The sequence below is a fragment of the Lathamus discolor genome, chromosome 7 (genome assembly GCF_037157495.1).
Source record: "Lathamus discolor isolate bLatDis1 chromosome 7, bLatDis1.hap1, whole genome shotgun sequence".
Taxonomy (NCBI): Eukaryota; Metazoa; Chordata; class Aves; order Psittaciformes; family Psittacidae; genus Lathamus; species Lathamus discolor.
The window spans coordinates 6,717,960-6,731,076 of NC_088890.1; the positions used below are offsets into that span (position 1 = coordinate 6,717,960).

Below are 13,117 nucleotides of genomic sequence, written 5' to 3' on the forward strand. Positions count from 1 at the left end.
GAAACCACCTCAGCCTCAGTCATGGCCTCTGCTGTCCAGCACAGAGGTAGGCAGCACAGGCAGGCAGCAGCCCCTCTCCTCCTGCCCTCTGAGCTGTCAATAAATGGAGCTCAGCTCCACCAGTATCACATTCACCTGGTAGTGTTGCAATCCCCACAATTTCCTCAAGGTTCTAGCAAACAGAGCAGTGCTCCCAGCCACACACACACCTCTCCTTTGGGTGGCTGTTACAGGATAGCTTTATTCCTTCAGACAGATCTGTTTTTTACAGCACTTGATATTAGACACAGCAAGAGACAGAAGGATTTTCTTCCCTTCAACAAATACCAAAAGAACTGTTTCATTCCACAGTCAAGATCTGTACAAACCTGTAGACTTGCAAAATTGAGTCCTCTCTGTGGCAGCTCCCCTTGGCCCAGCTGTACCTCAGGACACCTCCGGAGGTGCTGACCTCTGGTTTGCACGATCTCTGCATTGCAGTAACCAGCTGCCTCTCCCCATGCTGAAAGGCTTTGCCAAGGCCACCAAGGGACTCCACATGCAGCATCTCCCCCGGCACCGTGCCCAGCAGCACCAAAGCCACCCCATGAACTTGGTTTGTTTATAATTCACAGCGTTTCTCTGAGGACAGGGCCTGGAGCAATCCTGGGTGATCCACAGAACTGGTTGCCAGGAGAGCAGCAATGGCAGCAGAGCCACCCAGAGTGCTGGGGCCAAGGCCCAGATCCAGGGATGAGGCCATCCCTCCTCACCTGGCACCAGAGCTGCCCAGGGCGCCAGGAGCCTGGCTGCACTGGCAGGGGGGTTGTGTACTCAGAGTGGTGAGGGGACAGGGCAAGGCAGGACCAGCCTGGCTGCAAATGGGCCAGCTCTGGGAATGGGGCAGGAGAATGGGCTCTGTCCAGGAGCCACCTTGCTCAGCAATGGCCAAAAGTGAGTCAGAATCAAAACTTTGGGGAAGGGAGGGAGAGGGTCAGAAAACAGGGAGAACCAGGGAGCTGAAGGCCTGGACACAGGACACAAGCCACAGCCCCCTGCGGCCAGCTCAGGCTCACAGTGGCATTGCTGGCATTCCCACAACGCCAGACCAGCCACTTCCCCTCCTGCCAGTCCTCAGCCACGGTGCCGAGACACACGCCCAGGGCATATGGGAGCTGCCGTGGCACAGTCAGGGAGCTGTGTGCTCCAGCTGGCTGGTGGCTGCAGGGTCTCCCCAAAGGACTGTGTGTTCCTGCCCTTCACAACTCGAGCTCAGAGGAAAACCCAATTTCTCTCTGGCCCCAGGCTCCACCTCAGCTGAGGGCTTGTCGCTGTGGTCCCATTCCTTGGGCAGAGGGAATGTAGATCCAAGTGCCACTGCCCAAAGACACAAGGCCCAGCTGCTGCTTCTCCAAGTCTTGGCTCCCCAGCTACTGGCGCTTGGCTTTATAGGGGCGAGAGCGTTTCCGTCGGTCCGGCTTCCTCTGCTTGTGCAGGCGGCCAATGCTGACCCCCTGCCGCCGGCGCACAGAGATGTTCTGCTCCACCAGGCTTGCCAGCATGCCTGCAGGGGATAGGCACACACATGCCCATGCTGGTATTGCCCACGCTGGAGCACAGCCCTCCCTGTCCTACCCAAGCCCCATCAGCAGGCTCCTCCTGGGACTATCAAACCAGAAGGACACTGAGCAAAGAAACGTGGCTCTACAGACTGAGCTCTACCTCGTGCCCCATGCCTGGCAAGAAACAGGGAGCGGGGCAGGGTGAGCTCCCCAGGCTCCCGGGTGCCACTTTGCCATGCTCAGTGCAGCTCCCTCAGCTGAATGCAAGCCCCATGCTCCATCCCCTCGGCCACAGAGCACAGCTCACCTTCCTGGGCCAGCATGGAGATGAAGGTACAGATGAACTCATCATAGTTGTGGGTTCTCCTCTGGTCATCAATCTACAAAGAGATGACAAACCCACAAATGGGTGCTGGGGAGGAAAGAGAGCTCAAGGCTAACAGGGACAAAGAATGGATGTGACAGGACCCACCTCCCAGGCCAAAGAGACCAGAAGAGAAAGACCACCTCCCAGCCAGGTCAGGCCAATGCACAGCTGGGACTGTGTCCATCCCAGTTCAGGTGCCAGCATTTTCCACAAAGGACAGCTGGGAAGAGGTGACCATGGGCAGGGGAGGAATCCTGCCAGGCCCTGAAGCACAATCCCTGCTTCCTCCTGCCAATGCTGTGTCAAGCTGTGGCCCAGGTGCAGTGCTCCACCCACCTCAAGCTCATCAGTGCTGCCCAGGGGCTTCCGTTTGTCCTGGCAGGAGCTCTGCCCCATAGGGTGGTTTGGTAATGGGAAAGGGCCCCACATGCTCCCCAGGGCCATTCTCAGTTGAACACTCTGCTTCCACTTTGACTTAAAGACAACCCAGATTGAGCCTTCAGGGAGCTAAACTGGCAACACAAACAAGCCATTGACACACACCTTGAACTTCTTCCTCTTCTCCACCTCTTCCTTCAGGCAGGCCTCATAGTTTGCAATCTCTGCCTCCACACATTTCAGCAGTGCCAGCAGCTCCTGCCAGGACCAAGCAGAGCAAACGTCAGCAGGTGGAGCCCTGCTGCAGCCCCGGAGCCAGTGGGGTGAGCTGGCAGATGTTCCTCTCTGCACTGGGAAAGGGAGGATTCATCAAAACCAAAAATACTTGCGAGGGAGGGGGAAGAAACCAGAGACCAGCGCATTGTAGTGAGTTTCTGAGTCAGGGTGATCAATCAGTCAGCACTGAGGCTGCAAACTTCCCTTTTGAGTAAAACAGTTTCTTGCCAGCTCTCCTCCAGGGAGCCCCTTATGCACTTGTGCTGCCCGAGCTCTGAGCTGGAGGGCACAGACAAGCAGCAAAGGTCCCAGCAGGCTGGGGCTTGGGGGTGCAGGGTCCCTCTGGCCCAAAGGAGAGCACAGCACCCTGGACATCTCGGCTGCGGGAGGCAGCGGCTCTGCCCACTTGCTGAGGGAAACATCCCCATGGTGACACAAGGCACAGAACCTGCTCTGCCCTGCACCTCGAGGCGCGGCTGCGGCGACGCGAGCGGGACAGCGTGCACATGCGGTTCAGTCACTGCCAGCGCTGCTGCGGCTCCATGTCCCCAGGGCTGCTGCAGCACAAAACTCACCTTGGGAGAATACTTTTCCCCCCCAGGGTGATCACTGGTCCTGCCAAGTCCCACCTTCTCTTTGCTGTCACTGGCCTCACTGCCCTCCTTCTCGTCCAGTTTGATTGTGATCGGGGCCTCATCACCAGGTTTGATGGAAGGTGGGGAGCTTTTCCCCCCATCTGCACACAGGGTAAGGAACTGTTAGGAGCTACAGCAAAGGACTGCTATCCACTCCTGAAGTCAAAGGACAGTGTCTAGTCACCCCAGGGGAGATGCCACCACCCCTAAAGCTGGTGGACACCTACCTGCGACAGCCAGCGGGCAGAACACACCGTCCTCTGTGAGGTGCAGCAGGCCGGTGCTGATGACAGGCCCCAGGTCCCTGACGGCACGGTTGTAGCGCATGCAGTCGACCCGCAGCAGCCCATCCTCCTCGCCAAAGAGCACCTTGGAGATGTGTGAGGTGACGGGGCTGGAGGGGCGCGTTGGGTTGGCCGAGCGAATGGGGGACCGCAGTGGGGAGTTGAAGGCGCTGCCGATCTCAGAGGCCGTGTCTGTGCTCTCGTTGCTGGGGGTAGGAGAGGGCTGGGAGTGGGTGACCACCGCCACAGCAGTACCCCCGCCGGTCGTCTTGATGGACAGGGGAATGGAAAGATCCTTCTGAGACTCTTTCAGCTTCTCAGCCAGGACGTTGATGGTGTTGGGCTGGAGGACGGAGAGCTGGCCATCCACAGCCCCTGCCATGTGCTCCTGCTTCACCTGCCCTTTCCTTTTGTACCTGCCCACGAACACAGGAGGGAAGGTCAGTGCCTGATGGAAGGAGGCCCAGCACAGCCACTGCCAGCTCCACACTCATCAGTATTCGCTGTCTGCTGGCATGAAGCAAGACAAGAAATATTTCTTGGTTGCCCCCGCTGCTGCTTGCTTCTCTGGCAGCACTTCAAAACTGAACTCCTCTGCTGTGGGCACCCCTACACAGCTAGAACACACCCTTACTCTTCCTCCACAAGCCTCAAAAGCACCCTCGCTGTGACCCCATTTCCTGACCTTCACAGCAGTCCAAGCACACCAACACTCACCAGGAGCAAATCTGGCAGTCTGCACTGGGGAACAGAGGTTCCTCAAAGCTTGCTGCCAATAAACAGCTATACATACAGCAGCCAAAATTCACGGTTGATAGTGAAGAGCTGCAGAAGACATTCACAAAATCCAGCAGTAACACAGCAGGTGAAGAGAACAGCCCTAGTTGCACACACAGGCACAGGCTCTACACAACTATCAGCTCTCAGAGATCTGGGAGTCACCACTGGCAGGTCTGCTAAGGTCAGCTCCCTGCCCTCAGCTCAGTCACCTGATGGCTGAGTTGGTGTTACGAACTTCCTCCTCGTCATCATCATCGTAGTCATCCTCATCGTCAGAGTACTGCTGGTGCTGTCGGACTGGGACCCGGCTGCGACCCACTCCTGCTGCAAGGTCCTCCTCTTCCTGCAAAACACCATTGCTGATGGCCTGCTGGCAGCGGGGGAAGGACGAGGAGCCCAGCAGACATGTCCTCGGTCCAGCCAAACACCAGAGCGTGCCCTTTTGAAGAGGAGACAGGGGACTCTTCCCCTGCTTGCTCAGCTGACCAACACTGATACTAACATCTTCTGCCAGGTCAGTCCTTATCTGCCCTCTCACCTCCCAGTCTGGGTTAGTGCAAGGGCAGGCAGGCTGCAAGGCAGAGGAAGGGCTTAAACCAGTCAAGAGCCACAGCCCCCCAGAGGTGAGGGACTGGGAGCAAAAAGTTCAGCTTGAATCAGGCACTGTTGGCCTGGAGCTGCAGCCTACCTGCATGGGGGACTTGGCATAGTTGTGGTTGTCCAAGAAGGCTGGCAACCTCTGCACGATGGGGTTGGGGTTTCCTGGAGGTGCCCCATTGATGCTGCTCGCTGATGCCTTTGCTGCTGGTTTGGATTTGGTGGGTGGGCTCTGCATGGCTGCAAGGTGGCCCTGGGTGGCAGGCTCATCGGTACCATCTGCCATACAAACACAGCACAGCCTTTCATGACCAGCACAATCACCTTTTACTCCATGTCCTCTGCCACCCCTTTCCCACCATGCAGAAGAGCTCTTATCCTCCATCAGACCCACTTCCCATTCCACTTCCAGCTGTCACCTGTGTCCCCAAGCTTAAGCCCTCCCATTTTCAAACTCCACGTCCCTACAACTCTCCTACCAAGCACAGAGGCATCTACCACACCCCAGCACCATGTGCATGGAGCTAGGCATGGAGAAAAGAAAGAAAAGCTGACCATAAAACTGCCGCAAGCTCCAGGTCAAGGCAGCCACTGTCACACCACAGCAGGCCAGGCTGGCTGGCAACAACACTGATAACAGGGTTGTACCTGTATGTGTGCTCTCTAGGGTCACAGTCTTGCTGCTGGCTGGCTTCACCTCTTCAGGAGGCTGAGAGTCCTGAGACTTCTGGGTCTGGATCAGCTCAGGCTGAGTTACTCGGATAAGCTTGAAGGCAAATGACAGTTGGAAACTGAGCACTGGCCTGGGGTGACCCAAGCCACATCCCTCCCATTCAAGGACTGCAGAACTCATGAGGTGTGCACTATCGACGGACAATGCCATGGATAGTATCTCAGGTGAGCAGCAAAAGGCCAGCCATCAAGGCTAGCTATCTCCTCTTTCCAGAAGACATTTCCCAAGGACAAAAAAATAAACCAAAATCTAGGGGCCCCCACAGCACATGGAGATGCCCTGGAAACAGAACCTATTCCCACCTCAGGCTCACACTCCCTTAGGGTTTGGGCTGTCCTACCTGCTGCAAGGCCTCCAGCACAGTCTGGCGGTTCATCTTCAGGATGTGGAGTTTGGACTCATACTTCATCCTCCGATCAGGCACCACGGCCATCAGGTTGAAGCGGATGTCGTGGTAGGGTTCCCTGCAGGAAGGGACAGTAGACATTAGCCTGGCTCCCAGCAAGCAGATGCCTTGCACAGCTCCTGCCCCCTCCTTCCAGGGAGCAGCATCTCCCCTGCCCTGCACCATCGCACAAGAGGCTTTTCCCCCAAAGTCAAGTCAACCTCACACTGACTGAAGAAGCAGAGCAAGGCTGCTTCAGCCATAACACAAATCCCCCTTCACAGGCTGGAAGGGGCGTGTGGAACTCATCTGCTCCAACCCCTGCTTTAGCTGGAGCTGGCTGTCCATGACCACACACACATGGCCTTTGAGTATCTCCAAGGACAGACTCTAGAACCTCCCTGGTCACCCTCAAGACCAAGCATCCAAGAGGTGCAGCTCAGGACCAGTAGCACCATTCCTTCTCCTATGGACTTCAGTTTACAGGGACCTCATCTGACCACTCACATCCATTTGCATGGACTCTGCATCACATGGAGAGTATAGCTTCTCCACATACTCTGAAGGCAGTCAAACTGCAAGCAAGGCAAGGCAAAGAGGCAGTACACCTGCACCTCTCCTAGGCAAAACTCTCCACTCCCATTTGCACAACTTGTTGCACGGAGACCACAGTAGAAATAATCCAGGGAAAAATGGGCCAGTGCGTGCACCATGGCCCGGGATCTTACCCTGCAGTGGCCAGGCCGATGCGCTCCATGATTACTCTCCTGGCTTTGTCCGTCCATTCCTCATCATCAGCCCATGGGCCTGTGAGAACAAGAGCTGGACTCAACAAGGCAGAGCCAGGCTCCTGCTGCCGACATACAGAGCAGATCCTGCCATCCACACCACAGGCAATCCATCAGCTCCCTTATGTACTAGCGAGCAAGTCAAGAGGGGCCCAGGAGGCAGAAGGACCATGCTCTCAGTCCACATGTGGAACCTCCTGCCTCTGCCTTCCAAATGGAAAACATGAGCTATCTGCAGGGCAGAAAAGCAAATTCTGAACCCTACTGACAGCAAGTGGTTCACAGACTTGGGCTCCCAAAGTCCAAGGAAATCCCAGCTCCTGCTGGGATCCACGTGCCACTGGATCTGGTACTATGATTAAGTAACCCAAGCTTATCAAGTGGGTACCTTACCAAAGGGCCTGACAGACAGAAGTCCTAGCAGTGACAAGTGTCTGGAAGACAGATCTGAGTAGTCAAGTTGTAAGATAAACAGAGTATCCAGAGCAGCCTGCTGGGATCTGCACTGGGACCTTGTGCCTCAACACACAGCAGTTATTTGGCACATGAAGAGATCGAGGAGGAGACAGATTCTTGCAATACAGAGTTATGTCCGAGCTGCAGAAGGACCCTGTGACCCTGAGCAACTAGGGAGAATAATGGCGAGACTGGAAAAAGCAATGCAATGCATTTAGGAATTGTTGCTTTCCAGACACAGTCCCCAGCACAGAGGCTCCAAAGTGAGCTGCAGAAACTCAGGACAAAGCCATTGGAGTGATTCTCCACAAACATCAGCTAATGCCTCACAGCAATGAAAAACAGCACATACATCTGGACAAACCAGGGTGTCTGTTCAACTGTAGCAACGAATCGGAACAGGCAGGCTCTTACCATGGTCAATGGGATAGACCTTCAGCCCATCCAACTCAAACAGCCGTCCCTTGATGGGGACATAACTAACAAAGTGAAAAGCCTCCATGGTTCGCACAGCGCTGATTCCATTCTGCTTCTCTGGTAAGTGCCGCGGCTCCGGCCTGCAAGGGCAGGAGAGTCAAGAGGTGAGCGGGGAGCCTGCTTCCTTCAGCAGCAGTCAGCTGGAGATCCACCTCACTCACCTGGCATGGCTGTTGTGGGCCTTGGCCAGCTCTGGGGCATTGCCGATGGCATAGCCTTTGCTCTGCAGTGACAGCAAGGAAAAAAACTGAGAATAGGAAACAAACAAAATGCTTCACCCACTGCCTCCCCAATCCCTCCTTTCCAAGACTGGGAGAGCAGCTTTCAGGCACTCCCTCTGCTCTGCTGAGGTGAAACCCAAGATAAGAAGAACAGACAATTTCTGCTAAAGAAATTACATTAGAGCATCAACCCAAGGGGAGCAAGAGGCAGATTCCCATATGCCCCTCGTGCACACCCCTGCCCCTACCTCAGGGCTAAATCCTTTGGTGAAATCCTTCATGCGGCTCAGCGTGGGGCCCAGGTCGACATTGTTGCAGTTCAGGAGGACACTCAGCAGGGCATGGGTGGCACAGGAATTGGGGATCAGCTGGAGGGTGACACAAGGACCATCTTAACCAGCAGGAACAAGGCAACTCTTCAACATCCCCCAGTGTTGACAATAATCAACTGAAAAGTACTGACACAAGTACCACTTGTGAGACCAGTGACCTGACCTGGGCTCTCAAAGGACAGTAGGGTAGTCTTGTTTAGAGAGTTCACCATGCCCCATGAGCTCGCAGCCCTCCCTGGAGTCCCTCCAACCTAGAGCTCAGGGCAGAGACTCTCAGGAAAGAGGAGCTGCCCTCAATACCACATTGCTTCCCTGAGGTGTCACATCAGACACACGCACGCTTCCCCTTGGCTCCAGCCTACCTGGTGAGCAAAGAACATGTTATTAACGATGTCATCGTCGATCACCGATGTCTCATCCACCAGGGTAGAGACCTTCCGGCGTGACCTGCGCTCCTCAATCCACTTGAACAGGAAGATGAACCCATAGACAGGGCTGTGGAGAGAATTCAGCAGCTGTATTGTTTTGGATGAACTACAACTAGTGAGACTGCACTGCCCAGCACCAGAAACCTTTTCTGTTTCAAACTACAGCAGAGCAAAGACAGAGAGGAAAAGAGAAACACCAGTCCCATCTTTCTGGCAGTGACACATTCTGTTTAATAAAACTCACGCTTTCACACCTGTGACTTACCCTTGGCATTTGCTCTGCAGATCATAGATCTCTTCAACCTGCACTCCCTTGACCCCTGCAAACAAAGGGCAGAAGCTAGTGTAAAGCCCACCAGAATGGACACACAGTTAAACACAAAACTGACTTTCCAGGAAAGTTTCTTGCACTCACCAAAATCTTCAACCAGGAGTGTGAAGAGACCTGGAAAGGAATAAACCCAACAGGTTACTTCTGAGAGAAGAGAGCAGAAAGGAAACCTGCTGCTACTGGTTCACAAAGGTCCCATGTGGTGCCAGGCCAAGGTACAGTCAGAAGAACGCTGCAGAGCAACACCAGGATCATGCTAACCCCTAGGAGAAAACTGTTAAGTCCTGGCTCACCACAGAGCTGCTCTGGCTCACTTCAACCCTCCATCCCATTCATCATCCCCTTCTTTGAGGGGACCTGAACAAACCCTCTCCTGCCAGAGGCCAAGGAAGCTGGATCCACCTTCAGCATCTGACCCACTGATGACCTGCCAAGAAATAACCCCCCACCATGAACAGCAGCAGGGAGCACCTAAACGACACGCACAGTTCTAACTCATCTCCCGGTCTCCCAGGGGACCAAAAGCCTTCCTCCAGCGACTACAAAATTCCCATTACAAAAGGACATAACCAGGATACACACACAACAGCAAAGAGACTGAAGGATGATTAGACTGAGCAGCAGCTTCCACTGCCATGCAAAGGCAGTCAGCCTAGTTTCCAGGCAGTCCCCCTGTTAGTGAGCTTAAGACTGGAATAATAAATCTGCTTCTTTTGCTGCTGTACAAAGGCTAATGAAAGCCTGGGAGAGAGTCTAAGGAATATCAATAAGAAGGACTCAATCCTGAAAAACATCCCTGTAAGCAACGGGTTTAAGGAACCTGTTGGAAGTTGCTCAGTCAAGAAGGGAAGAGCCAGAGGAGCTTCCACACCAAAGTTAAAATGACTAAAACAGGGAGGACACTTCTGGGAGCAGAAAACCAGAACTGCCAGTGGGAAGAAACACCCTGTAGAAATGACATGCTTCAAACTGATGAGAGCCTCCTTGCTCTCATGATACCATGGAAGGCTGTGTTGTACAGGTGACACCTACAGAGACTTCAGGCAACACCGCAGCCTTCTGTGCAGCAACCCACTTCAGGCAAGTGGTCCTTGCATTCCACAAGGGTCTTCAGATGCTCACTGCAGCCATGGCTTTTGTTCCCTCTTTAGCTGGAAGCAGGAGTCACAGCTGTTTACAGATAGAGTCTCTCAAGTGTAAAAGCTTCTGCAAAGGTCAAAGGCCTCAGTCACTCTCCAGTTCCAACAGTTACAGTCAACTGATGACAGCAAAACGTGTGATGTGAGATGTGAACCATACCTCAAGCTCTGCCTCGCAGCCAGTGAAATTCTGCACCAGACCAAGGCCTTGTGGACACAAACACCACCAAATGCCAAAAGCAGCGCTGCTCCCGCAGGCACTATCAGAAGGAGATGACCAAGCATGACTTCCAAGCTCGCTGTGGCCTGGAGCACTCCTATACCTCCACAGCAGTCCTCTAGGACTGTGTCTGATCAGCAGGACTGCACTGAAGGGTATGGGAACTCAGCTGTTGTGTGTTTCGCTCCAGTGACACTCACTGGGCAGAGACGATGGAGCCAAGCTTCCCTGAGTGCACCATGAAAGGACAAGAAGTGATGGGAACATGCTGCAGCAAGAGAAATTCTCACTGTGCACCCAGAAAAACCCAATTCTTCACCACCAGCACGGTGAGCCCTGAGACGGGGGTACAGAAATCTTCTTGGGTGTATCCAACCAGGCACAGCCATGAGCCACCCGAACTACCTCTGAAGTCAGCTCTGCTTTGGGCCAAAGACTTCAGGGTTCCCTTCCAACCATGTTTTCTCTCCAGTTCATTTCAGTATTTTGTATTACCTCAGCATCCCAAAAGGCATAGTTCTGCTGCCATCACTCCTGGAACACTCGAAATCCCCATCCCAAAGCATTTGGGTTGCCTGGAGGAAACATTCTGGTGTTCGCCAGCACATGCAGCGCTACACCAGCAGCTTGGAGGCTCCCAAGGCTGCCCTCTCTACCCAGCAGCCGCAACGGACAGCCCAAATCTGGATCTACCAACCCTTCCTGATCACTAAAGCACCGAGAGCTTCCAATCGCAAGCCCTGTGGCAGAAGCTGGGCAGCTTATGGGATGTGCTGAATGCCAAGAGCAGCACATGAGACATTCCTAACTGCTGTCCCAGCTGTCACCTCTGCATCCAAACCTCCACAAATCCAAAGCATGCTGAGAGCTCACCTCTGCCCAGACAGATTATATTCCAAGCAAAGAACCTTCCCTCCCAGGTGGGAGAATTCAAACTGCATCCTGTCTTCAGCATCACTGTGGTGAAGAAGGGGGAGGATGAGAATAACCTGGGCAATTCCCGAGTATCAGTAAAAATAGGATTAACAGCAGCAAAAGCTGGGGTGACTGAGAGACCAAGAGCAGAGAGTCCTTTGCTGAGGGCAGGAAGATGAGTATAATGCTAGGGCTCCAATTCCCTCACCCACAGCCGCGAAAATACACCACCATGTCCCGAAGAGCAGCCCTCAGCCTCCGGAAGGACAACCCCACACAGCACTACAGCAACTCAGAGGTGTTAAAACAACACTCTGCCAATGCCAAACTCTAGGACTCCACCACAGAAACCTCCAACACAGTAGGAAGGGGACACTCGTGACCATCCTGCTCCCAGCGGCTCAGGCACCACACCAGGCTCTTCAGAACCCTTCCTGGACTCCCTGAGAGGCTTTGATCCAACCACTGAGCTGCAAAGCACTGGCAGGATCTGATACACAGGGGACACAGAGGCCATCCTCACATGCCCCCAAGTGACACAGGCTGTCCTCATTGCCCATGAAGCCCTGGGGCAATTGCCAGCCAGCACTGAAACAAGGGGCATCCCACACGGTTCCCCTCCCTGTATTTCCACGAAGTTTTGGGGCTTCATTTGCCCCAAATGAATGTTTCGTGTGACACCTTTGTTGCATTTCAGATGTTTTCCACAGAGCCCCCATGTGTGGGTTTACCAGATTATACACACACAGAGGTAGGTATCTGGGGCACCTCAGATCCCCTGTACCTAAGCTACCAGCGCCCAGGCCCCATGCTGAGCCTTCACAGAGCTCCTGCAGCCCTGTTCACCCCATCCTTGTCCTCAGCGCTACATCCAACCTCCTGACACCCCTTTTCTGTCTACCCTACACCCTCATAACCTCTCCCTACGCCCCTATGGGCTATGTCCCGTACACATCAACCCTGCACTGTCCCCTTTCCCCCAGCACCCACTACTCCTGCCCTACACCCTCCCCTGCCCTCCTGCCCGCCCACTCCAGCGCTGTGGCCCCTAATCCTGCCTCCGCACCCCCCACTTCACCCCTCCACCCCTAACCCTGCCTCCGCACCCCCCACTTCACCCCTCCACCCCTAACCCTGCCTCCGCACCCCCCACTTCACCCCTCCACCCCACAGCCCCGGCCTGCTCCTCAGAGCTCCCTCCCAGCCCCCGGCCGGCCCCTCACAGCCCCAGGCCCAGGCTCCACCCCCGTCCCGTCCCCTCAGAGCCCCCCTCCCGCCCCGGCGCCGGCCCCGGCGCTCACCGGGATCGCTCTCCAGCTCCAGCCAGCCCTTATTCATCTTCCCGTGGGCCGGGCCGCGCCGCCATGTCCGGCCCCGACTCCCAGCAAGGCGCGTCGTCGCCTGCCCCGGCACGTCATTGCTGCTCGACGCTGCGTGACGCCAGCGCGCCGCGCCACGTGTGTGCCGCCGCGGGGGGGAGCGTGGTGGCGGAGGGCCCGGGGCGGGCCGGGGAGCGGCGGCTTCGCTAGGGCCGCGCTTGGGCTGCTCCGGGCGGCTTGTGTCAGCGGGCCGGGAGCTGGGGAGGCTGCGCCTCGAACCCTGCCTTCAGTTCTGGGCCCCTCACTGCTGCACCTCCAGCACACTGAGGTGCTGGAGCGGGCCAGAGAAGGGCAGCAAAGCTGGTGAAGGGCCTGCAGCAAAGTGTGATGAGGAACGGCTGAGGGAGCTTGGCGGGGCTTTTGTCCGGAGAAGAGAAGGCTCGGGGGGACCTTCTCTCTCTCTACGACTACCTGAAAGGAGGCTGGAGAGAGGGGGTGGGTCTCTTCTCCCCAGT

General features: G+C 55.4%; 1 protein-coding gene across 3 annotated transcripts; it reads right to left on the reverse strand.

Annotated features, from left to right (window-relative positions):
• Positions 1–215: 215 nt before the first annotated feature.
• On the reverse strand, positions 216–12,719 carry BAP1 (BRCA1 associated protein 1). Of its 3 annotated transcripts, none has more exons than XM_065686952.1 (17): positions 12,585–12,718; positions 9,094–9,123; positions 8,944–8,998; positions 8,613–8,745; positions 8,167–8,286; positions 7,859–7,920; positions 7,635–7,777; positions 6,705–6,783; positions 5,932–6,055; positions 5,507–5,624; positions 4,950–5,137; positions 4,471–4,604; positions 3,425–3,897; positions 3,192–3,298; positions 2,452–2,544; positions 1,849–1,921; positions 216–1,543 (listed from the first exon to the last, which is right to left on the reverse strand). In XM_065686952.1, the coding sequence occupies exons 1-17, from the start codon at positions 12,619–12,621 to the stop codon at positions 1,410–1,412; spliced, it is 2,103 nt and encodes a 700-aa protein (XP_065543024.1). In that variant the 5' UTR covers positions 12,622–12,718; the 3' UTR covers positions 216–1,409. The 3 variants fall into 3 exon arrangements, with proteins under 3 accessions (XP_065543024.1, XP_065543023.1, XP_065543022.1); XM_065686951.1 differs by having other exon boundaries at positions 3,138–3,298; XM_065686950.1 differs by lacking the exons at positions 216–1,543; positions 1,849–1,921 and having other exon boundaries at positions 2,458–3,298; positions 12,585–12,719.
• Positions 12,720–13,117: the final 398 nt, after the last annotated feature.

Coding starts and splice junctions, on each gene's coding strand:
- BAP1 (XM_065686950.1), bottom strand. CDS start 12,621: ATGAATAAGGGCTGGCTGGAGCTGGAGAGCGATCCCG. Junction 6,784..7,634: donor GGTCTATCCCATTGACCATG/GTAAGAGCCTGC, acceptor TTGTTCTCACAG/GCCCATGGGCTGATGATGAG. Junction 6,056..6,704: donor ATCGGCCTGGCCACTGCAGG/GTAAGATCCCGG, acceptor CCCTTCCTGCAG/GGAACCCTACCACGACATCC.